Source organism: Apiotrichum porosum, assembly GCF_003942205.1.
Source record: "Apiotrichum porosum strain DSM 27194 chromosome Unknown scaffold_1, whole genome shotgun sequence".
NCBI classification, from domain to species: Eukaryota; Fungi; Basidiomycota; class Tremellomycetes; order Trichosporonales; family Trichosporonaceae; genus Apiotrichum; species Apiotrichum porosum.
The window spans coordinates 1,004,863-1,028,904 of record NW_021167108.1 but is presented as its reverse complement, the minus strand read 5'-3'; the positions used below and the strand labels follow the sequence as shown (position 1 = coordinate 1,028,904).

Sequence of the window (24,042 nt, the reverse complement as noted above, 5' to 3'; positions counted from 1 at the left end):
ACAGCTTCGCGTCCCTCCGCCAAGCCCCCCCACCTCTCCTGTATTGCCTCTGTAAGCCAGATTGGTCTTATCTGAGACCTTCTGTCGGACTACACTACTTTTGGAGCTATACCCGGTGCCTGTCCGTAACTTGCCCGCCGCGGGATTTTACGCAGCTGAGCGACTTTCTGAAAGTTCCATGGATCACAGCACCGCACTCACGTGTCAGAGATCTGGTGTTGCCATATGGTCGTCAGATGTTTTGAGGTCGATGACTAATGCACAGTACTCGACGGACACTTCTGGCCACTGCCGCAATGCCATGTGCTGAACAGATCTGGCGATCGAGCATGACATTTGTGCACCGCATCAAGCGGCCTGGCCGCCTTCCAGACCAATTGACCAAAAAGTCGTGCACCACATGACCAGATCTCACACTGCACTCTACAAATTCCACGGCCAAAGGGCTTGGCACCGTGGTGGGTGACATAAATATACCGAATCGTGCCATATTCGTCTGACAAATACATAGTTCAAGACACTGTCGGGTGTCAGGAGCAATGTGGGTGGTGGGGTGGTGCGGCGGGGATCTGGTCCCCACATGCATCGCCACACCGCGTTGATCTCACCCAAGTTCCGCAGCACACGGCCATTTTGATGTTCGGGGACGTGGTCACTGTCCATGGATGCTGGCCAACCAAACTCCTAGCAAGCCGTATATATCTGTTCTGCGCCTGGCGAAGCGATTCTCATTCACCGCCACCCATGATGCTCATCACGCCTCTCTTGTTCAGCATACTTTCCTTCGTTGCGGCTGCGCAGCGGACTGGCGAAACGGTCTGCAACAGCGTGAGTTTCAGTTGACACACACACGACACTCACACCATAAGGACCAGAACCTTTGCGTCCTAGCCGTGCCAGGTGAGTGGCCGGCCCCCTTTTCCTGAATCCCAGTTTGACGCTCAGACACTCCGACCCCTGTTCCCAACGTCCCAGGATCCAACCTTGCTGCACGGTATCAATATGGGCCTGGGTATGGATACCCGAGCACTACCCAGTCGTCCCTACCCGGATACACCACAGCACCTCAACCTGGATACACTCAGCCGTCGACCGAGGACTCGGACGCTCGTCGGCCCATCAGCAACCTGTTGTTGGCTCACATTGTATGCGGCTGTCTCGCGACTCTGCTGTTTATCCCCCTCGGCATCTTGGGGCCCCGTGTTGCACGCACTTTTACTACCAGCCGACTGTGGTTCCCGGCGCACGCATCTGTGCAGGGTCTCATCAGTACCTCCCTGGTCGTTGCTACCTATAGCTGTGCCCGTGTGCTCACGCAGCAACAGGATACCAGCAATCTGGACTCGCCCCATAGGGTAGGGTAGCATGTCATTGTACTGCAGCTCACCTCCGCAGCGCATGGGCGTGGCGATTTTGACACTCGTCCTGTTCCAAGCTTGCCTCGGTGCGATTGTCCACTGGGTGAAGCTGCCTCGCAGGGACGACAGTGGACGCTCGTTCAAGCACTACTTCCACATTTTCTTGGGACTGGTCATTGCTATTCTGGGTTTCTCCCAACCGGCAACAGGCATGTGGCAGGAAATGCCCAGGTGGTACTATCCCACCCCTGGATGGAACTGGCGCGCAGGGTGGATCGTCGTCGTCTGCGTAAGCCATCCCTCGTGTTGCGTGGCGCTGACGGCAGGTATGGGTCATTGCCTATGTTTCCATCTCGATTGTCTCTTTAGTGCGTCGCGCGCACCGGCGTGGAAATCCCACCGCCAGCCCGGATAGCCACCAGGCCAAGCTTAGGCCAACGACCCCACCAGACCCTGCTGAATGACCCCGAAAGAGCCCCATTGGCTCATTGTAAGACCAGCGGCGACATTCTGTAAAGTAGTCGAACGTTTTTTGAGTTAAGGGCCAGGAACCCAATAATGAATACCGAGATCGGTTACTGTCGAGAGCCGGAAAAAATATCTGTGACACGAGGTCCGCGTTTCTAACCCTATACAACACCCCTTCCCAAGTCGCTACCCTGCCCACATGCTGTACATTCCCTTGTGGTGCCCGTCGGCCTCAAGACTTTGTAAGCGTGGAGGCGGCGACGACACGGATTTTGATGGCCGGGACGGGTGCGAAGGGCGTGTCGGATAATGGGTGCCCGGCCGCGCCGGCCGATCGGATTCGGCGCTGGCCGACTACGCAACAGTTTGGCGCAGATGACGCTTGGCACAATTCAGTCCTTCTTATTGTCGACGCTCTTTCCATCCATCTCCTTTTCCCCCACCCGACTCTTCACCATGACCACCTCCAACGCCATTATCCTCGCCAACCCCCCGGTTACCACCATCCAGCCTGACACGTTCAAGCTCGAGTCGGGCCGCGAGCTCGCTGCTCTTGCCGATGGCGAGATCCTCATCCGCATGGAGTACTTCTCCAACGACCCAGCTCAGCGTGGATGGATCCAGGCCAACTCGGACGCGGCGCGTGCTTACGTCAAGCCCGTGAGGCAGGGCGACATTGTCCGTGCCATGGGTATCGCTGTCGTGCTTGACTCCAAGTCCACCAAGTGGAAGACTGGGGACAAGGTCGTCGGCATGTTCGGTTGGTTCGACGTCGGTGTTGTCAACGAGGCTGCCGTCACCTCGGCCGCCATGTAAGTCACCAAGCATACAGGACAATGTCTAACACCACAGCGAGCTCCCTGGCATGCCCACTGCCACGCTCAGTGTCCTCGGAATGGTCTCGGTCACCGCTTACCAGGGTATCTTTGAGATCCTCAAGGTCGAGAAGGAGCACGTCGTGGTCATCAGCGGTGCCGCAGGGTGAGTAGACACGAGTACAGGACCACTGAGCTAACGACAGTGCCGTCGGCTCTCTTGCCATCCAGCTTGCCAAGCACGTTATCGGCGCCAAGCGTGTCATCGGTATCGCCGGTGGTCCCGAGAAGTGCGCTTGGGTTGTCAACCACCTTGGCGCCGACGCCTGTATCGACTACAAGGCTGGCAACCTCGAGGCTGACCTCAAGGAGGCGCTCAAGGGCGACTTCTGCGACCGCTACTTTGACAACGTCGGTGGCGACGTCTTAAACACCATGTTCCGCAACGTCACCCGCCACGGCAAGATTGGTGTCTGCGGTGCCATCTCGGTGTACAATGGCGCCAAGGCCGACCTGAGCAGCTTCACCCAGGTCATCTCGAACAGGATCCAGATTGAAGGTGAGGATACGACAAACGAGTCAGCACAGTACTTACTCTAGGCTTCATTGTCCTCGACATGGTCCCCAAGTGGGCGCAGGCTGTTCAGGACCTTGCCAAGTGGATCCAGGAGGGCAAGATCAAGACCGACGAGGCCGAGCAGGTCGTGGACGCTCAGCTCAAGGACGTTCCCGAGGTGTGGCAGCGTCTCTTCCGCGGCGAGAACCGTGGTAAGCTCATTACCAAGCTCGTCGAGTAGAGCGTCCCCGGCTAGGAGTGGATTTGGCCTTTCAAGTGTGTCTGTCTCATGATGTATTGCATTCGACTACTGGGTGATGCGCGGCATGAGTGTGTACTGTAAACAGATCCACTGCAGCACACGGAAGCAATTATACGTCCGTTTGATCACCTTTGTCCGCTGATATATCTGGTCGTCCCCTTCGCTACCTTGCACGATGCAGCTTCCTCTGACGTCGGCGAGTCCTCTGGGGGAGAGATGTGTATTCCAATCACTCAGACCGAACCCGCGCAACCCGTTTCCAACTCTTTCCGCCAAGCCCGACGGGGATCGCGCACACGAGGTGGCAGTTGACGTAACCGGCGCCCCGGTGGTCATCGGACGCCGTTTCGAGTTGGAGCCACAACCTCGCAACGAGGTCCATGCCACGTCTGGCACACTGGTTCAGAGGATCAGAGTACAGAGTCCAATCTTGTCGACAGGGGAGTCAGCTCATTCCAAGCCAACCGTCGTCTGGAAGAGAAAAACCGCTACGCGGCACCAAAAGTGAGACCTTTCGCGAAACAAGCTCGGGATCCAGGGACAGCGCCCCCAGTTGCGACATTTTGATCCCGCCTCCACCAAAACCTCGTGCCCACACACAGGGTAAAATAAGCATAACCTATATTTGACTCCAACCCTCCTCCTCAAAACAACAACAACAACAACAACAACAGTACCCCACCATGTCCCTCGACAAACCCTTCGGCATTTTCAGCCCGCACCTCAACGGCGTCGTAGGTGATTGCTTTATTTACATACGCTGAGGCGTTTTTTAGAACATGCTGGGCCCCGGTGGAAACCCGAACGTCGCCTACCATCACGACCGCTACCACCCCACCCCCGCCATGTTTGCTGGCTACGTGTGCCGCCAGGTCCAAGACGGTTTTGGAACGACCATGTTCGAGATCATCAGCGGCGTCAACGCAGAGACCCTTCCACCCAAGTATGATTGGGAGTTGATCAGCATCGACGACGACGAGATGGCGCGCATTTGTGGTCTCGAGCGGAACGTGGTATGTTCAGCGCTCCTGACATTCCTTGCGGTCCCTGACACACACAGTTTTGGGTCGCGTACAACTGGAAGCTCGACAGCTTCCGCTCACGGGCCCTCCACTGGGTCTGGTTCAACGGCAATGTCTGGCACGGCATTGTCCCCAGCGATGGCATGCTCGAGGAGGCTCACCGGTACGCTCACAGGGAGCTCATGCGTCACCACGGCCAGCCCGCCCACGACATCAGGCTCGGCGACGACGGCGCCTGGATTGTTGAGCGTGACGAAAAAGACATTGACGAGGACGACCACACCGCCTGCGACGCCGACCTTGGAATCCCACCTGAAGAGGTGGATTTCATGATGGTGTACGAGGCGATGCTTGCCGCCGATGCCGCCCAAGCCGCTGCTGCCACCGCAGATGCCGATGCCGATGCCGATGCCGATGCCGCTGTCGCCGCCGCCGCCGCCGTCGTCGTCTCCGAGGATGCAGAAACGGGGGAGTCGGTTGACGCCATCCAAGAAGGCGAAGAGGCCGTGGTCGACTGTGACGCCGAGATCCTGCGCCTGTAGCGCCAGCTTGTCGACATGGAGCGGGCCAAGGGCGCCCACGGTGTGCCCACTGCGCAGCAACAGGCTGAGCGTGACCTTGGCACATGACAGCTTGCTCGACACCAGGGGGGATTGGCAAAGAAGCACGGTAGCGCACTGTAGTATAAAGCATATGTAGCTTTTGTGACAGCCGACGTGACGCCATGGGCCGCGGACTCCTCGTGTGGATCGGTACACCGTTTCAGTGTGTTCCCGCTCGAGGCCCATGCCACAAGAACACACACATCCACAGTGTTGTCCTAAACACCGCCTTTGTGCTCTGTCCTTTTCTCTCCATCTCCATCTCTCTCGACTCCTCTATCTTTCTCTACGTGAGTAACACTCGCACCCATCAACGTGCTCCCTGCGATACACCGTACTCTCACACGCGATACAATCTTCCCTCCTTCCTCATACTCTATCCGTCTGGGGAGATTGTCTGACGCGTGTAGCCACAACCATGGGCATCCTCGCCACCAACCAACAACCTCTGCCTACCGCTTCAGCGATGGCCACCACATCAACATCCCTCCCACCTCGCGACCGCGACGGTTACGCCCTCCTCGGCGGCCTCCCTGTGTGAGTAAACACTCTTGCAATGGGTGGCGAAGTTGTGGGATCGGCCGACGGATCCACAATATCGTTCTCCGATCCACTCACTGACACACTCAAGCAGCGCCTCTAACAGGTTGACCGTTCGCCAGCGCTGTGGTGAGTGCGGCCTTGGTCGCAACCTCTACGCTTCTGCCTTGTCGCACACATACACCCAGTGCACGAGGCAGACGCTCGCGACGGTCGACTCGGCGATCGTTCCCACGCCTCGTCTGGTGACCTGGGTCAAGGGCGTCAACCGCGCGCCCGGTCACTTTGCCCTCGTCGCCAACGTGGTGGTCGACAATGGCGGTGGTGCCAGCACAACCTACGTCGCTGGCACGCGTTTCTGCACTCGTGGGTTTGCTTTTACCGTTGCGCAGGAGCTGACAAGCAGGATGGGTCTCTGCCGAGGCCGGATCCATCAGTGGAGACACGTGCGGCCGCAACGCGTGCACAGACCTGCACCGTTGCACGTTGTGCTTGCGCACACACCCGCCAGGTGTGTGCGACAAGTACGCGTATGTTGACTCCGCCGACACCGGTCGCCGCGCCGCTTTGGGTGTGAAGGCTGGTGGCGGCGGCGCCCCCGTCGGCGCAATGCTCGCCATGTCCTCGACCGACAACGCGCAGTGCGTCCCGGACGCCAGCTACAATGGCCGCCCGCCGCCCCCTCGATATGCCGAGGTCAACCTTCCGTGCCCCGTCGAGGTCCTTTTCGCCAAGCCCATCGACGGGCACGCCACCCGCGTCGAGTTTGACCATGTCCCCACTCGCCAACGAGTGGCCGACATGGGCAACTGCGTGCCCCTGCTCCCGGGCTACGCCTCGTGCTTCCACGAGGACCACTTCCACCAGGTTCTCGGAGACACGGAGGCGTACACCCGCTTCCTCGCCCTGCTGGACCCCGCCAACGTCATTGCCCACACGCCTGAGCATGATGCCGCGGTCCAGCAGCGCGACACCAAGATCCTCGACACCCTCGTCGAGATGGCCCAGTCGGGCAAGTACTCCGACAAGCCAAATCTCCCCGCCTTTTTCAGGCGCCACTTCCAGGCCACTTCCAGGCCACTTCCAGGCCACTTCCAGGCCACCCCTCCCGCGCGAGGGTAGTGACATTCTTTCACTACCCCTCGCGCTCCAACACCTCGGACGCCGTCACGCACCAGCGCCACGCCACCCAAGTGGCGATCAGGGCCGGCCTGCGTTCCGAGCGCGAAAGCGGGCTTCCGTCCGCTTTCTACAACTACTTCCCCGAGCAGGTGCTCTCGCCCGACCAGTTTGCCGCCGAGGCCGCAACTGGCGCCGACATGGGCGAGGAGATCCTGTTCGCGGAGCTCGGCAAGGGCCACAAGGCGCTCGACGACTTCCACATGTCCGAGCTCCTTGGCCGCGTCAAGACGCCCGGCCTCTTCCAAATGGTCGTGGCGTACGGCGACGAGCCCAGGCGCGTGGTGAAGAAGACGGCCGACCTCGCCGAGCTTGACGACGACCTCGTCGTTGTCAAGTTCAAGATCTCCCTCCGCGAGGCCGAGCCGTTCGAAATGGGCCTCTTCTGCCCCGCCACCCTCGTGCTGAAGCACGCCCATGCGCACGCCACCCTCGCGAGGGAGGGCTGCACCGTGCGCTGCCTCAACCCAGCGCAAGCTGGTCGCGCGCCATTGCCGGCGGCCTTTGTCGACGAGACGAGCAAACACATCAGCTCGACTCGCGACAACATCATCCGCCGATTCCGCGACTACGCCCACCTCGGCCAGCATGACCCCTTCCACCAAAAGGTCATGCCCGAGGGCTACGGCATCGTCACCGCCAATTTCTTCTTGGTGTACAACCCTGCCCAACAGGGTTGCATCATGATGACCTCGGTGCCACACCCGACGACCCTCCGACTGTCGACGGGTGCCCGTACGGGCCTCACGAACATGAGCTCCGCCCAGCTCATGGACCATGTTCACGCGTTGGCCTTCCGGGTCCTCACGGGTGCCCCTGCCTGTCCTCCAACGTGGCTTTGCACCACCGAGGAGTACAACCGCAGGGAAGCTGCCAAGGTCGGCGGCAGCGACGTCTGGCGCGCGCGCGTCCTCGACACCACCGGCATGACCGAGGTCCCGCCCAACTTCGTCCCGGCAGGTGTCAAGGAGCTCCCCAAGAGCCTCGTTGTCTACGGTGTGACGCCCGGCACGCCTCGCTCGCTCGACCACGCCCCCACGTACCTCGAGCGGGTCGAGTTTGTGCTCAACGAGCGCGCCAGGCGCAACAACAGGACCCCCATCACACCTGTTGCGCCGGCCACCCTCACGACCGCCAACGCCACCGCCGGACTCTCCACCTCGTCGTCGTCGTCGGCACCGTCGTCGGCACGGGCCGACAAGCACCTGGCCGCCAACTCGGCAAAGTCCAACTTCTACAAGGCCGGACCGACGTACCAGTCGGTCTGCGCCTGTGGCTTTGTCAACACGGCGGATACATGGTCGACCAGCGACGACCGCAGGCCGCTTATCCGCCGTGTCGAGCACTGCATCTGGCCGGACCACCCCGCAGGCCAAACCAAGTCCTGCCTGGCGAACATCCCGCTCGACCCCGCGCTCCGCGCCAAGGCGGTGTTCATGGACAACAACACCAAAATACAGGTTGTTCCATACACCGACAGGGCGTGGGTCATCAAGACTGTCGACATTGCCATGGTCCAGGCGGACACGTCGCAGCACATTGGCGCATAAAGGATACGCACGCGTACGATATCGCCCAGCAACACCACGCTCGATGCCCGCTCCCTTACCCTCGTCCACTATGGCCTCTGTCGCTCCCATCCGAGTCTCCACACACATCATGTACACACAACATCGTTGCCATCATCCTCACCTGACACACGAGTCGTCCAACAGCGCCCACCTACCAAACAGCTGCCCCCAGCTGCTTAACCGTATGCGTGGTGTGGCGCACACCCCACACCCAACCCTCGAGGCCGTTGTCTGGACGCCTACAAAAGTCACAACTGTGCTACGACTCCTGCCCGGCCTGCTGCCGACCTTCTCCCGTGTGTCCCGGTGCCCCACCCCAGTCAGAAGACTGTAGCCCAAACGGCCACGTGCTCCCTAGACTCTGCAATACACACAGCCGCGTTTATGCACAAACATCCATGACCCGTGCCGCATGACAGACGCGTGTATGTAACCCGTAAAAACCGTCTCTGGCCCAGTGTCCAACTTGCCTGGAAGTGTCAGCCGAGCAGCTGCCATCAGAGATATATGTCCACTCACGTCAATCGATGTTGCGGTTTACCGCCACTTGCGCTGACCCCTCCCGCCGCGTTTGCTACGACTCGGGCGTGGCAAACCTCACGCCTTTGCCTCGTTGATCTCATCGATCATGGGTGTTGACACTCAGAACTCGCCGTTGACGGCGCTGTGCGGCGTGGTAGTGTCGTCGTCGCTGGAACAGGAAGCTTAGAGGTCCTGGCAGAAGTCAAACGCGTTCCCAAACGGCTGGTCAAGGTGGTCAACCGGCTCATCCTGCCAGTCGACCGCAAGCGCAAGACGGTCTTGGCCGTCGATACTTGGTCGGAGCGCCCGCGGAAGCTTCATGGTCATCCTCTGGCGATACCACGGCGCAAAGTGAATCATGGCAAGCATGATACGGACGTCGTTGGTCTTGTTGGGCATGCCGGCGTGCCACAAGCGCAGGTCGCGGATGACAATGGAGCCTGGGTGGGTTAATCTAGGTCATTTCCATGTCACCCACCTTTCTTGACAGTAGGCTGGATCGGCGGAGAGACGACTCGGCGTTTCTCGAGTAGATCAAGCTTGATACGTCCAGAAGCTCGCTCGCCATGGGCACCATCCTGGGCTGATACATTGTTGTTTTGGGTTCCGAGCCACACCTCTGGCGATGACATCAGCACCCATCGTCCACATACCCCCTAGTGCCACTCACGGGTCGAGCCGTTCTCGGGGTGCATATCAATCAGACCCACGTTGACCACTGCAGCAAACGGAATCTCCAGGTTCTGGTTAGCAGCGAAAACGTCGGGCACCTTGGGAGTGGCACTCACACTGGGGTGGTCAAAATCCGCGTCCGAGTGGACCGGCTGCCCCACCTCAGCCTTGACAGCCGCATTGGACGAGATGAACGACATGGTCGGCTTTTCACCTAAATAGGCGTTGGTGATCTGCGTCGCGATGGGGTTAACAAAATAGAAGGAGAGAAGACATCCGGGTCGTTGGGTGGGCTCTGCTGTAGGTTTCCGAGGTTGTAGTTGAACGGGCCGTCGTCGCCACGCGCCACGAGTGTGCGCGTGTCCTCCACCATTCGGGCGTTGAGGCGGTCAATGGCGGTGGTGTCGACTACACCCTGGACGACGACAAGACCGTCGGCGTGCATTGCTTCGAGAATGGTTTGCATCGACCTCTGACTCAGGCGGCAGTTGGCCACCTCTTGATCGCTGGGAGTGAGAACCACCGGGTGGCTCTTGGCTTCAGAGGCGAAGAGTCGAATTGGCTGGGCAGTGCGGGTCATGATGGTACGACCGAGGGTGAGGGTCAAGGATCGGACTTGTGAAAGCATTGAGTGTGTACGTGAGTCATATCCTGAGAGGAGCGATGTGGTCTTAAGTACTGCAAAGTAGGTGCTCGTGCACCTTCTTCACGATGGGGCCGATAACCACGGCAACTCGACCTGTTAAACCGGGAGGACCTGCTAAACCGGGAGAACACGCTAAGCCGGGTGAATAGAATATAAGGGGATCACCCGGCTGCGGTGGTCGCAACCCGTTGCTCTCCCTGGCTCGTGTGATGCAATCTTCACCAATCACCTCATCGCCCTACTGTGCCAATGTTCGGCGCAAAGAGGAAGCGCATATCAGTATTATCAGCTATAGCAGGTGCTGTGCTGACTTGATTAGCGGGCGTGCGATAGGTGTCACAAGCTGGGTCGCAAGGTGAGGCCAAAAAGAGGAAGCGGCGTCGCTGACTTCACATCAGTGCGCTCAGGCGAAAGGCGGTGTCTGTCAACCGTGTGTCGACCACGGTGATGAGTGTACCTACAACCGACCACAAGGGAAGAGAGGGGTGAGCTTTTGAACGTATGTACGCACCATCTCATTCGCAGGTCCGTCCAAAGGGTGAAGGGAAGGCTCACAGACATGCCTCGCTGCCCCTCACCAACATCCCTTCCTCCCTCACGCTTGAGAGCGTGATCGAGCTCGTGGAGGTGTACCGCGTAGCAGTGTACCCAGTGTGGGTATAACATATGGTCTTTATGCTGACTCATGTCAGCTACTGCTTCTTCTCGTGGCCCCACCTCACAGCCGACATCAAGGCGCGACGACACGAAACGGATCCTGCGTTCCAGGCGACCGTCTTGGCCATGTGCGCCATTGTCGCAGCTCGGATCCGCGATGGCGCCTGCAACCAGCTCCTCGTTCTGTCAGGCAACCTGAATCCCGACGCAGAAGAACTGCAGCGAGCAGCAAACGCGGCTGCACCAGCCTTACCGTTGAACAGACCTCCCGCGTTTGACGACTTGCGAGCGGCCGCGCTTCTTACTGTTCTCGCAATGCAGAACGGTGGACTTGAAGAGATCCATACGACGCTGGGGCGATACATCACACTATCAGCTCTCTTGGACTTTCACGACGAGCGCAAGTGGCCTGCAGACCTTGCAGAGTGGCAGCTAAACGAGCGGCGAGCATTGGTGCGCGGTTTCGTCGCCACCTCTTTGCTGACCCACCCAGTACTGGTCGACCTACACACAAGACGTCTTTGTGGCTTCAGTGTGGGGAGGTGTAGTCCGTCACCGCGACTCGCACAGCTTTGTCGAGTACCCAGACTGGCACCTCGACTCTGGCGTGAGTCCTCGGCCTTCTGGGTCTACTGAACTTTCTTGGACCGAAGGATGGAACGTGGTCACCGACTTTTACCGGACAATGGACAGGATCATGGACGCAGCCGCAGCAGACGTGCGGTGGAACATGCGCAGGCGACCCCCAGACCTTCCCATCCCGTTCTCCCCGCCAGGGCCGTTGCAAGTGCCGGCAGCGTGGACGGCCGTGGGTGACATGTACGGTTCGCTACCGTCCATCTTCAAGCACGCTGCGCCACTCACGGGCAACTTGGGTCGGGACATGTACAGCTTTCAGGCGGCCAACCTGAATGTTACTCTACAGGTGGGTAACGGTGGCCCCGCTTTCTGACTCGCTCACCCACACAGGCTGTCAAAATGTCCATTGCCTGCTCTCACCCGATGAGTATGGCGGAACGTTGCGCGGTGGCTAGTGAGCTACTGGACTCTCTTGCCCAGATCCCGACGGCCTACATGCTGGCCATTAGCGCTCCATTTGTGAGTTTTTCAGTCCCTCATGCACAACTGACAACCAGCTTCACCAACTCGGCGGGGTCGCAAGTCTGCTGGGAAGCGTGGTACAGGGCCCTCTCACAGTCTCCTCGTACCTCCACGTTCGGCAGATCCTGTGAGCCAGGTTATCATTCTAAGCTTACTCCAACAGTCTCGCCTTTGGTAACCTCCTCGCGGGACTAGAGACCTCCCTCACGGCGCCGTCCATCATCAGCAAGCGCCTGTTCGACCACGTCGCTCGTATCGACGCATTCATGCAGAACGCAGCAGGCATCTCCGCTCTGCCGGATGACGACTTGCACACTGGAGGGGGTACCGCGACGGGCCTACAGTCTACTCCCGGTGACGCGTCGCTGCCTTCTGGTCTCTGCACGCCCGTGTTACTGCTGGACGGAGTGGACACGGCGGACGACACTCAGCCACCGGAAATCAGTGGTGAAGTCGCCGACATGGTGTTTACTTTGCCAGACGATATCCTGCAGTTCTGGCCGTTTGAAGACGACCAGCCGTTGGTGCTGGATAGCTTCTTCCGCGCACAGTGAGCTGGGGTGCACTTTGCAGACGGCATACATGTACATACATCTCGTTGTTTATGGACCTTTTGCTCTCATTGCACAGTCTCGAGGAGCCACTGCTCGTGATCCAACTGGGCGGTATATTCGTCCTCAGTGAGGAAGGTGACGTTGGCAGCCGCGAGCTGGAACTGCTCCTCGGTCCAGGTTGACTGCTCCTCCTCCATTTGCCAGTACTCGATCCGGTCCATCATCTTCGCAGAGAGCTCTGTTACGCTCGGCTCCGATGTAAAACCGAGGAGGGAAGGGTCGAGCTGGGCGAGGCCCACGATGGTCACTGGTCGTTCGAGGAGTTCGGTACCGAGCTCTATCAGGATGCCTTCAACGACTTCGCTCATCTCAGGGGGCTCGGCTTGCGACGGTGGTGACTCGGTCGCGGTCTTGGCGCCTGGATCCACGTTGCTGAAGACGACGACAAGCTTGGGCCGTTTCTCGGGTAGCGCGGTGTTGATATAGGACAAGGACGCCACGTAGGAGTCTGCATCATCGATACCCAGAGGGATGTTGACGACAAACTTCATGTAGTCTAGGTTGCCGTCAAAGGGCAGTTTGTGGATGTCAAGGTCCTCGGGTTCCGCAAACAAGATGCAGTTCTTGGGCCGGAGCACACATTTGGTCGATGAGGCCACTGCAAACCGGCGGAGCCGCACAGTCTCCACATTTGACAGTGCAGAGAGGAGCGTCTCTGGCCAGGCATCGAATCGGCCCCAAAAGTCTACGACACGGGCATTGGACAGGATCTGGCGTAGTCGCGCTTCGTTGGCTGCCCACTCGGAAGCCTGCAAGCCCTCCTCGACTTTGTTGGGGTACGGACGCATACGGAAGCCGGGAACAGGCGCATCGTCGGGCCCTCTAATGGTGAGAAAATCAGGCTTTTCCCAGCTGAGACGACACCGGATGACGACGTGGTGTGCCAGGATGCCGTCGACGCGGTCGCAGACGCTCTTGCAGGTCAGGCGGAGGGGGAGAAGGTCTGGGGGTGCAGCGTATGCGATGATGGCGTCAAAGATGTGCGGATACGCGTCATGGTCGAGGGTGATGCCGACCATCGTGTCGATAAGGGTTCTGCTATAAGATATCAAGATGTGGATGGTTGAGAAGTGGAGAACGTGAAATGGAGAGAAAGAACATGGACCTGTTCCGCGAACGTCCCGCGCGTCGCGTCGCCGCGTCGCCGGTGGAGGTCGGACGGCAGCAGGTTGTTTGATCCGTCTAGCGGTCTGTCAGGCGGTTACTTTCTTGGTCATTGCTTCAATGCTCAGCATGTAAGTATCCTCGTAAGGCTCAACCACTGGGGAGCGTTCTGAGACCCGTGCAGCTCACCTCGACCTGCTTGCTGGCCGCTGGCCGCTGGTGGTTACGCCAAACAGACGCCTTGGATTGTTTGGTTCCGAGCTGGGAACAAGTGGCAAGAACCAGATCGTGTTGCCGTTGAATATTGGCGGCGTGTGGGCGTGTGCATGTGTCAGCCAGCGTTCCTCTATTCCTCTGCCACACCGCCGCTGCAGATGAGGCATTAAAGCCCCCAGCGTGCGCGCGGTGCAGACGCGTCGTAAGAGGCAGCAGATCTCTCACCGCAACCGCACCGTTGTCGCCATCACCGCCGCGCGCATGCAGGCGGCCCAAGCTTTCGCCACTAAACAGTGGAGAGAATGATGGGGAAGCACAAAGATGGTAAACCCATGCATCCTTTTCTCTTTCGCACCATCCTCCTTAAGCATCATCCATCCACCACCTCCCTCCTTCGCCCCTCGTTCCCACCACCTACAGGCCCATCCACCGTTCCGCCGTTCCGTGTCCACACACACGAGACACACACCCAGTCGCTTCTCCCCTCGCCGCCCTTTTCACAGAGAACACGGCCGGTAGCTCCGGACTCTGCACACCTGGCGGTCGCATAGACAGCGGCGCCCTCGTATACACAGCAGCCTGCGGGATGGAGACAGCGTCTGCCGTATAAACACGCGCACTGCTACTTCCCCCCACCAGACAACGCTTCTCGCTCCTCACGTCACACACCCGCGCCGGTCGTATTTCACCGTCACCTTTCGCTTCCACCCTCTCCAGTGCCAACGAGACTACGAGACTACGGTCATGCCCACGCAGCCTCTGACCCAGAGCGTCTCAGAGATGTCTCACAGCGCAGCCCTCAAGCTTGCCACTACGACGGCGTCGGACACGACCGCCTCGGACGTGGTCAACGGCCAAGCCCACGTGTGTCACCATCTGCCTTCCTGTGGTACCAACCACGACTCTACTCGCAACTCCTCCAAACTGGCGAACGCTGAGGTATTCGAACAAGACGGCCCGCAGGACGACTCCGCGGTCGAGGAACTCGTGCCGGACGAGCGCACCGGCCACCAAATCGAGGCGCCAGCCTGCGCTTGCGGTGTTACCGCAGCCGGTCCAGCCTCGGCCATCAAGATCCCCGCTCACGCTTCCAACAGTTGTGACATGCAAGCCCCCAAACCCAAGTCTGCGTCGTACCCAACCATGGCCATGCTGGGCAACTCGCCTCCTCTGCCTCTGCAGTTGTCCAACCTCCTCGCGACCTCGCCCACTGTCGCCACCGGCTCGCTCTACATGCCGCCCAAGACCCCGCCACCTCACTCAGTGTCCGCTCCTCCCGGCTCGGCCCCCTCATCCCTGTTCCCCGGCTTCCCTAACGCGTTGTTCCCCACGACGCCCGAGTCGACTGTCCGTCCCCCTCGCACGCGTTCAGTCAGCGGCACGCTCAAGCTCCCTGGCACGCCCGGACGGTGGAACTGTCCCCCATCGCCTTCGTCGCCACTCGCAGGCCCCATGGGACAGACGGCCTACTTTGACGAGCCGGAGATCTCCTCCATCGACGTGGACATGTCTGACTCGTCGCGCATCGATCCCTTCAAGCTCAACCTCTTGCCGATGCACACCCCGCCGCCGGGACCAGGCCAGCGTCGTCCCTCCACCCCACGCACGCCCAGCCTCCGCTCCGATTCGGGTTCGGGTCTGGGTGAGAGCTGGGAATCTCCCGTCCTCGGTCCCCATGGCGGCAGTCCCACTGTCGCCGAGACTGGTCTGCGTCTCGTCCCCTGTGCAGACTCGCCAGCCACGGGCCAGCTGGAGCGCAAGGAAAACCACAACCCCCCTGCCAAGATTATTCGTCTCGACTCCTTTGGCGGACTCGGCCTCGAGCGTAAGCCCAGCGGCCGCTCATGAATGACCCCCCAACCCAACCACGCCCTCCCAAAACCTCGAACTGTTCTGTTGTCACTCCAGGTCATGCTCATGCCCCCTCTACACTCCCCCCACTCTGTATATTCTGTGTTACCATGCATGTACCTACCCGTCTGTACCCCACTGCTCCGTTACTGCGAGGCCATTCAGAACCCCAAATTTCAGCTTTACCAGTCTAGGCGTTGCTTCTCAGTGGCGCCAAAGAAGAGTAGGGTTTTGTCATCCAAGGTCCTGCCTACTTTATAGCTCCCGCTTACCCTCCTCCCACACCTTCTTGACGCGCGGGAACCGCAGACTGAGGACGCCTTCCTCGCGGTCGGTACTCTCAGACTCTCCAAAGTACTCGACAGTGATCTGCTTGCCAATCTGCAGTTCTCGTCAGCATTCTAGAACCGATGGGGCGTTGTCGTGGGTTTGTCCACGAGTGCGGCACGCGTATGCCATGCACGCTGCCTGACAACCACCCGTCACCGATCTCGGGAACTGCTTCTGAGCCCACAGACAAGTCTGGACCAACCAGGCCAGACGTTTAGCTTCACGCCACATGTTCCTCGGTTTGGCACCGACGCCACCGCGGCGGCGGCATGGTCCGACGTCTGCTCCTGGACAAACTACACTCACAATAGCACTGGGGTCTTTGGCGTACCGCAGCCTCTGGTCGGCAGAGAACCCGCTGCCGACACTGACGCGGTGTCCTCCATGCTCGATGTAGACGTTTGCACATGCGAGGTGCTCGCCATAGACTCCGCCCACGGACAGGCGCATCTTGGACGTCTCCATGTCTACCACTGTGTACTCGGCGTCGAGCCACTGCTTAAACTTGTACACGTCCGTACTGCGCTTGCCGTTGTACGGTTTGTCGGCACGAATGACGAGGCCCTCCCACCCCTCATTGGCCGCACGCTCGACCATGCCGTCCAGTTGGGCACGCGAGGTAATCGCCTCCTGTGCGACGGCGCGGACGAGGGACTGGTGGTCGCTGTCGGTGGACAGAAAGTCGGAAAAGCGCTGGATGTCCGGTATCCTCTGGCCAAACGTCTTGGCAAGTCCCGGTCCGTTGACTGGTCCGTGGGAGGCAAACTCGCACCACGGCAAGATGTCGAGGAGGAAGTATCGTGGTCGTTCAACGGGCTGGTTCTTGCGCATGACAGCCGAGACGGTGGCGGGAAAGTCCTCGACCAGTCCGTCGTTCTTCCACAGCGAGCCTCCTACTGAACCGTCGTCGTGATCCATGGAAACGCCTTCAGCCTCGGCCTTGGTCATCTCACGCATGACGCACACCTCGCCGTCGAAGACGAGACGCTTGACCGTGTCCTCGCCCAACTTGTCCACCGTGACGGGATCACGTGCCAGCCACTCGCGAAGTTGCGGGAAGTGGCTCACAGTCTCGGCCAAGTGGTCCTCGAGACGCGCCAAGGATGTGAATGGTTTGCCATGTCGAGAGACGGGCTGGACACTGACAACGTACGGCTCGCCATCGTATGGTGGGAGACCAATGTCGACCATCATGAGACACCGGACACCGTCCAGCTTGCGAGAGGCGTACCACTTGGACACCTTGCTCTTGGCGGTGAAGAGCTTTTCAAAAGGCGGGGAGATGGGTTTACCAAGCGCACATGAGAAGCTGTCCAGTTGGATCTCGCGGGGTGGGCTGGTGACGACCTTGTCAGTGTCCTTTGCTACCGTTTCCTCTGTCACTTTCGCCTTGCTGCCTTTGCCCTTGGTGCTTTTGGCAGGCGGTGGCAGCTCGGCTGCTGTTGGCTCGGCCCAAGCTACCGTTTTCAGCGTGTTGGCGCCAAACCCAGCGACGAGGTTACGGTTCAACAAGCGACAAAAAGTGTCAAACTCGGCCTCCTCAAGTGCTTCTGGGCCGGTGAGAACAGAGTGGTGCACCAGAAAGCCAGCCACGACGTTTTTGGCCTCGTTGCCTGTTCGCGCTCGGGTTGCCAGCAGATCGAACAGGTCGATGAGTGTGGCAGGGAGGGTGTCCTCGGGGGGCAGGTCAATGGTTCCCAAATGGATATGCTTGATCAGACCGTCTGGAGTCAGATGCAGCTTGAGATGCGGTTGGTAGATGCTGGTTGTCAGCTGCGTCCTGGACGGTGAAGCTCACTACTCCAATATGTCTCGAATGTCAGAGTACTCTCCAATCAACGCCGTCTTTGCAGCCTTTGAGTTAACCGACCCAACTCGGTTCTGGAGGTCCGCTACGCGATCCAGCTGCGTGCGGACAGTCGAGGGCGGCGGTGATGGAGGTGCGGAACCTGCGGCTTTCCGCGACATTGAGCGAGTGCATCGAATTGATCGGTCCGAAGCGACCATCATGCTGCCAGCAGCCAACAGCAGAGGTCTTGGCGCTGAAATGACCATTCTTGTCATGGATGCTCCTTGGAGGCGTGTTGGGATAAACATTGTGGATGGATATAAAGTGGTGGAAGTGGGGGTGGTGATGTGAAGGTGACGGACGGTGTTGAGTTCGCTGGTGCGAATGACGCACTTTGAGTGGCGAAATGCGGGGCCCAAAATGCCAACTCTAATGGCATTAAATACAATGGAATTGAAGTTTGTAATTCCGCGATGTTCATACCGCCAAGTCCGCCTCCATCTACTGAATTGTCCACAGGTTGTTCGTGCTCTCACGCTGTTCGCCAGCACCCAGGAGCCTCAGACGCGCCAGACGCGCGCCAGTCGATGAGACAAGGCACGCAAGCTGCATGCAGCGATCCCAGCGACATTGACTAACCGAAACTGCCAAACGGCGAATTCGCGGCCAACCCCTCCGTCCACTGGTTTCATGGATGGTTTGTCTCGTTCCAGATACATGAGCGACGACGTGTTTTCTGTTCGCTTGCACGGGTCACGGCCCAAGCACAACCCTTCAAATCATGCCTCACCAGTGGCCAGTGATCCAGTGAGCACGCTCCCACTTGGCTGAGGCGATACGCATGACCGAGAAACGAGCTACGGGTCGGTTACCGCTGCGGACGATGTCTGTGCGGAAGGATATGGGGTGGACGGACGCCAGGGTGAGGTCACTGCTCGCTTGGGTTGTGCCAAGGCTTCCTGGAGGCCTGTAGCGCGTTTGGCACTGACCTTGTCAACTGGTCAACTTGAAGACGTCGAGTATATGAGCGAAGCGCGTCATGCATGCCGTATCCCGTGTCCCAGAGATGCTGCACAAGAGGCCCGAGAACAGGATGGACGCAGTCCCACAGCGGTACAGCGGTACAGTGGCCCAGAGGCCAGAGGCCAGCGGTACACTTGACAGGAGCGGGCAGGCACTTTGTATGGTGACGTCGTCTTCTAAAACAGGCCGGTTAATGCGGGGGGGCCGCGGTTTCAAACCGCCAAAAGCCATGACCACCCCTTCCTCATCGGCGTCGTGCGTGAATCTCTCTCTGCAGGCTGGGCCGTGCTCTCGTTGTATCGCCGACGCTCCAATCTTCCATCCATCACTCCTACTCCCATCCATCTCTAGCCACCACATTAATCAAGTGCAGGCCGTCGCACGTCGCCTTGTCACCTTCCCTCCCCCTCATTGACGTCGCGGAACATGGCCCACCAGTCCAGCAGCAGCGGCGCTGTGCGCCTCCTGCTGCGCGCACCTCCACACCTGCCTTTCATCCAAGGATGGCCAGGCATCACAGCCGCCGAGCGCCGTGCAGCTGCAACAGTCCAAGGAACCGTCGAGGTCCGCCTGGGACACCAGGCCGTGAAGGCAAAATGGGTGCGTGTCGAGGTCCGCAAACACGAGTCCGTCCCCGCTGGCTTGTTGCCCGGAAAGGCGTCTAGCCAGTCGACCTGGACGCACGTCGGCAAAGTCCACGTTCTGTGGAAGGCAGGCGAAGGCAAAGAGTACGACCAGCTCGGCACGGCCGACTTTCGTTTTGTCATCCCCTTACCGCAAGACCTGGCCCCGACGGTCGACTTGGGCAAGGGCTTGAGTGTGCGATACGAGCTCGTCGCCAGCGTGTGTTACAAGGGCAAAGGTGGTCTCTTCAAGAAGGACTCGAGCTCTATCGCAACCATCGGCGAGCCGCTCCGCATTGTAAAGCACGAGCTCGCATCTGCATGGCCTGCATACAATCAACCCGAGCAAAGACGAGTGACGTCGGCCGACAACACCGTTTCCTTCATCGTGGACCGTAGCAACAAGGCGTTTGGACCTAGCGACCGTGTCGTGGTTGGCGCAGTAGTCCAGTCAATGTCACCACAAGCACTGCGATTCAAAGGCTTTGACCTCGCGCTCCTAGAGGTGGTCACCGTCTTCCCACCCCCGGAGGTGCCAGGCAAGAAGAAGCCCAAGGTTCCACCACAGCCGACTATCAAGCGCACAGTGGTTGCAAGCAGTCGCGCCAACGTGGGAGGCATTCTCAGTCGTGGACAGGAAATAAGGGCCAACCTCGACCTTGTTGTCCCCACCGACCGACAACTCCTGACGGTCACACATGCCAAGGAATTTGCTGTGGCCTACGAACTGGCCATCGAGGCGCTGTTTGACGGTAGCCCTGGCAAGATATCGATGGGTGGATCCATGGGCGGATTCGACTGTACCATTGGTACGTTTAGCAAGTCGTCGGCACAGCAGGCCATCAGGTGAGCAAAACCAGTGTTACGTATCGTGTGCGTTTTTGTCTGACGCACGCCAAGGGATATTGGCTACGTTGAAGGACTTTGTCCTCGTCCGCCACCTGGTCAACAAGCGCAGCCTCCCATGGGCGTACCGGGTGCCCCGCCACCGATGGGTCACCAACAGAACCCGTCAATGTCTGGGCAAGGACAAGGACAGCTCTTCCCTCCCCGCCAGACCTCGAGCCCTAGCAACGGCCGCCTTGGCGTCACCCAGTCCGTTTATGGACGCCCCCTGTCAATGGTGCCCCAAGGCAGCCCACCCAGCAATGAGCCCGAGTTACCTTCCTTCACCCAGAACTCGCCGCCAAATGCGGGCTTCACTCCACGCGACCACAACCGCCGGTCGTCGTCCGGTACCACTGCGACCACCACAACCATCACCACTGACCATGGCCCCCCATTGTCAGATCGCAACGTCGCAACCTTGCCCAACAACTTCCGCGCCAGCGTCGGATTCCCTACCCCGTCACCCCATCTCAACGGCCAGCGCACCCCGGAGCCTGACAAGCGCACATCTGTGGACGACATTGCCGTTGATTCGCTCCGCGCCCGCGCTGTTCCAGGCCGCTCGGCCCAGTCAGATATCGGGCACAAGAGCACATTCTCGATGGCAACCAACACGACCTTTGGAGGCTGGCACCCATCCGTCTACGACCGTATCGTGGACGAAGAGGAGCCGTCCAGCCAACCGCCTAGCCCGACCGCCACTGCATCGAGCGCAACTGGCCCGACCATGTCGTCGGCCCGCCAGTCGCCGGTCCCCCCCAGGCAGCCCGCTTGGCCGGTCGTGCCCGCCACGAGTCAGCGTCTCACTGCCTCGGCCAGTAGCCATTCAGTCCGTGGTGACGAGCCGCCGGGATACGCCCCGCCCGCCCCGCTGGCACTCTCCACCGCCGGGCGCCCAGGCATGCTGATACCCATCAACCGAGACACACCTCCGCTCTCGGCCGTTGGTACAGGACCCTCGTTTAGTAGGGGCACACCACCAGTTGCAATGTCGCCTGTCACATCGTCGCCTTCGCGCTCCCAGCTTGGCCACGGTCCATATCCCTCTGCTACACAGGAGAAGGACATGGCGCGCCTCAAGTATGAAGAGGCTACGCGCCGTGTGGCTTCGAACGGCTCGGCTTCGAACGGACCGGATACGGCTCCTGCGGCCAGTGATATCGTCCATGGTGCGGGATACGTTGCGGCGGGAAGTGCAGCAGCTGTCGCAGCTGGGAGTGTGGCTGCCGTTGCTGCGGCCGCGCTGGGACGTTCTGCTTTCCGCGACAGCTATGTGTCCAATGGTAGCCACAACTCTGGCAACTCGGCCGGCGTGTCTACCACTGCGCCTGCTGCTGCTGCCCCCGTGCCCGCCTCCATTCCCAACGAGGACCCGATTCCGTACGATGACCTCTTCGGTGCCGCTGGCTCGTCTTCGGCCCCTGCTGCTGGCGCGTCATCTGGCGCTCCTCCACCTGCGTCCGAGCCGTTCAGGACGGCCGCGCAGGAGAAGGATGACATGCGGAAACGCTACGAGAACGCGCAGACTGCTGTGGCACGTACCGCTGGTGCTGAGACGCCTCCACCGGGCATCATGAGTCCCGTCATGACTGCCTCGCCCGGGAGGGCTGACTCGCCACCACCGGCCGCGTCTGGCAGCTCCAATAACAATTTCTCGCCCACGCGCTCGGCCAGTACCGTCCCCGCTGCGTACATGACCGCAGCACAGGAGAAGGACCTCATGCGCCGCCGGTTTGAGGAGGCGCAGAACGCTGTGGCACGGTCGCAAGATTCGCCCAGTGGGTCGCCAGAGATGTTGTCCGGTAGTCAGTTAGCCACGGCCCCGCCTGTTGGGCTTGGGATTGCTTCAGGCTCATCACCTGCCCCGCCGCCTGTGACGTCAACGCCGGCTCCGGCGCCTGCGGCATACATGTCCGCCGCAGAGGAAAAGGACCTCATGCGCCGCAGGTTTGAGGAGGCCCAGAACCGCGTCAACCGCGGCACCTCGCCCACTGGTGAGGGCAGTGCTTCTGCTGCCCCGGCTCCCATCCCCGTGTACATCGCCTCTACGCCCACGTCCCCTTCTACCGCCGCCACGAGCAGCAAACAGCAGTCTCCGGCCACGTACAAGAGCGCCGCCGAAGAAAAGGAGGAAATGAAGCTCCGCTACGAGCGAGCCACTATGGGTGTCGCTCGTGCCGCGGGCGAGTCCCCCTCCGGTCCTTCTGACATGGGAATGTCTCCTGCACCTGCGCCAATCGGACCCCTTGTGCCCGTCTCGAACGCTCCGGTTCCGACTGAAGCTCCGATCCCCTATGACGAACTGTTTGGCAGCGCCGGCGCTGCTGGTAGCTCATCTGCCGGCCCATCTGTTCCAGTGGCAGCAGCGTCGTCTCCTGCGCCCTACATGAGTGCAGCGGAGGAGAAGGACATGATGCGCCGCCGGTTTGAGGACGCACAGAACCGCGTCAACCGCGTTGCTAGCGGCCAGAGCCCCACGTCGTCCAACGTCTCACCTTCGTCGGCCACGGGTACTGTGGCATCTGCCCTGCGCCATCAGACTATTGGACCCCGCGACGAGGACCCGATCCCCTACGACCAAGCTGTTGGCCCCTCCTCGTCCGGCTCCTCGTCGCGACCGCCTGTCGCGGCACCTGTGGTGCCGGCGGCGTACAGGAGCGCTGCCGAGGAAAAGGAGGAGATGAGACTGCGGTACGAACGGGCCACGATGGGCGTGGCTCGTGCGACTGGTGCCACTTCCCCGCCTCCCTTTGCGTCGTCTTCCCCGGGGCTCATGCACTCGTCGCCCGACTCGTCGACGTATGGCCACAGTGCCATCAACCGCAGTGCTTCAGAGCGGGCCACCTCGCCACCACCACCACCCCCAGCCGACGCCGGGGGTAGTAGCCGCGCTCCGCCCTATGCGGCTGGTGGCGGCTACATGTCCGCCGAGGCTGAAAAGGACGCCATGCGTCGTCGCTACGAACGAGCCACCGGTGCAGTCGCCTCTCCCGCATCTGTGGATGGCCACCACCACAACCACCACGGCTTTGGCTCAGTTTCGGGCGTTCCGAAACCGATGCGGTCGGCCACGGCCAGCACTGCAAGTACGAATAATATCTCTCCGTCGTCATCGTCATCATCTCCTTTTGCTCCGCGTGACCCGCGTGGCGGCCCTCCGGCTGTGGTGGGGGCTGGTCATAAAGGCAAAGCACGCGCAATGACTGCGCTGGCTCCCTTGCCTGATGGCCCACCTCCGCCGCTTGCGCCACGGCCGCCGCGAGAATACATTGAGCGTATCTAGTGATGTAGTGTGGGGGTGTGTGTGTGTGTGTGCAGGGGGGGTAGCCATGCGATGGTGCAGAGAGTGGGTCTAATGACGCGTTTAATATTATGGATGCAGACGACTATGTTTTGTGCCTGTGAGAGCCAGCTCGAGCCAGCCCATGCATGCTGGCCAGCTGAATTAAGCCCCGATCGACAGACACACCACTGTACGAGCCCAGCCTCCCCCATACGCGCGCGGGTGATTGGGATATTTGCTTCCGTCTTCTCATCGTGCGCACCTGGCCGCCTGGCCCCCCCCCCCCCGCCTGCAGCCCTCCGTCGCCACGCCGCCCGCCCCCCCGTCTCTCCCTCTCACCCTCTCGGTCT

General features: G+C 60.1%; 10 protein-coding genes across 10 annotated transcripts; 7 read left to right on the top strand and 3 right to left on the bottom strand.

Moving 5' to 3' along the window:
* Positions 1 to 400: 400 nt before the first annotated feature.
* Positions 401 to 1,364, top strand: EHS24_000347 (uncharacterized protein; the record flags this gene model as incomplete). Its single annotated transcript, XM_028616181.1, has 4 exons — positions 401 to 458; positions 512 to 828; positions 870 to 900; positions 946 to 1,364. 4 exons carry the CDS (start codon positions 401 to 403, stop codon positions 1,362 to 1,364), a joined length of 825 nt encoding a protein of 274 aa, XP_028480038.1.
* Positions 1,365 to 2,282: 918 nt separating this feature from the next.
* On the top strand, positions 2,283 to 3,438 carry EHS24_000346 (uncharacterized protein; the record flags this gene model as incomplete). Its single annotated transcript, XM_028616180.1, has 4 exons — positions 2,283 to 2,638; positions 2,679 to 2,807; positions 2,848 to 3,200; positions 3,242 to 3,438. The coding sequence occupies 4 exons, from the start codon at positions 2,283 to 2,285 to the stop codon at positions 3,436 to 3,438; spliced, it is 1,035 nt and encodes a 344-aa protein (XP_028480037.1).
* A 704-nt stretch (positions 3,439 to 4,142) lies between these two features.
* EHS24_000345 (uncharacterized protein) lies at positions 4,143 to 5,023 on the top strand (the record flags this gene model as incomplete). Its single annotated transcript, XM_028616179.1, has 3 exons — positions 4,143 to 4,193; positions 4,236 to 4,472; positions 4,520 to 5,023. 3 exons carry the CDS (start codon positions 4,143 to 4,145, stop codon positions 5,021 to 5,023), a joined length of 792 nt encoding a protein of 263 aa, XP_028480036.1.
* Positions 5,024 to 5,501: 478 nt separating this feature from the next.
* Positions 5,502 to 8,352, top strand: EHS24_000344 (uncharacterized protein; the record flags this gene model as incomplete). The annotated part of the gene is made up of 4 exons (XM_028616178.1): positions 5,502 to 5,620; positions 5,718 to 5,989; positions 6,030 to 6,639; positions 6,711 to 8,352. 4 exons carry the CDS (start codon positions 5,502 to 5,504, stop codon positions 8,350 to 8,352), a joined length of 2,643 nt encoding a protein of 880 aa, XP_028480035.1.
* Positions 8,353 to 9,078: 726 nt separating this feature from the next.
* On the bottom strand, positions 9,079 to 10,147 carry EHS24_000343 (uncharacterized protein; the record flags this gene model as incomplete). Its single annotated transcript, XM_028616177.1, has 5 exons — positions 9,079 to 9,335; positions 9,374 to 9,514; positions 9,566 to 9,638; positions 9,684 to 9,800; positions 9,842 to 10,147. 5 exons carry the CDS (start codon positions 10,145 to 10,147, stop codon positions 9,079 to 9,081), a joined length of 894 nt encoding a protein of 297 aa, XP_028480034.1.
* Positions 10,148 to 10,422: 275 nt separating this feature from the next.
* EHS24_000342 (uncharacterized protein) lies at positions 10,423 to 12,525 on the top strand (the record flags this gene model as incomplete). Its single annotated transcript, XM_028616176.1, has 6 exons — positions 10,423 to 10,568; positions 10,612 to 10,698; positions 10,906 to 11,323; positions 11,364 to 11,795; positions 11,840 to 12,048; positions 12,135 to 12,525. 6 exons carry the CDS (start codon positions 10,423 to 10,425, stop codon positions 12,523 to 12,525), a joined length of 1,683 nt encoding a protein of 560 aa, XP_028480033.1.
* A 65-nt stretch (positions 12,526 to 12,590) lies between these two features.
* EHS24_000341 (uncharacterized protein) lies at positions 12,591 to 13,604 on the bottom strand (the record flags this gene model as incomplete). Its single annotated transcript, XM_028616175.1, has 1 exon — positions 12,591 to 13,604. One exon carries the CDS (start codon positions 13,602 to 13,604, stop codon positions 12,591 to 12,593), a length of 1,014 nt encoding a protein of 337 aa, XP_028480032.1.
* A 1,045-nt stretch (positions 13,605 to 14,649) lies between these two features.
* On the top strand, positions 14,650 to 15,753 carry EHS24_000340 (uncharacterized protein; the record flags this gene model as incomplete). The annotated part of the gene is made up of 1 exon (XM_028616174.1): positions 14,650 to 15,753. One exon carries the CDS (start codon positions 14,650 to 14,652, stop codon positions 15,751 to 15,753), a length of 1,104 nt encoding a protein of 367 aa, XP_028480031.1.
* Positions 15,754 to 16,011: 258 nt separating this feature from the next.
* On the bottom strand, positions 16,012 to 18,054 carry EHS24_000339 (uncharacterized protein; the record flags this gene model as incomplete). Its single annotated transcript, XM_028616173.1, has 3 exons — positions 16,012 to 16,137; positions 16,393 to 17,848; positions 17,885 to 18,054. The coding sequence occupies 3 exons, from the start codon at positions 18,052 to 18,054 to the stop codon at positions 16,012 to 16,014; spliced, it is 1,752 nt and encodes a 583-aa protein (XP_028480030.1).
* A 1,270-nt stretch (positions 18,055 to 19,324) lies between these two features.
* On the top strand, positions 19,325 to 23,692 carry EHS24_000338 (uncharacterized protein; the record flags this gene model as incomplete). Its single annotated transcript, XM_028616172.1, has 2 exons — positions 19,325 to 20,367; positions 20,422 to 23,692. 2 exons carry the CDS (start codon positions 19,325 to 19,327, stop codon positions 23,690 to 23,692), a joined length of 4,314 nt encoding a protein of 1,437 aa, XP_028480029.1.
* Positions 23,693 to 24,042: the final 350 nt, after the last annotated feature.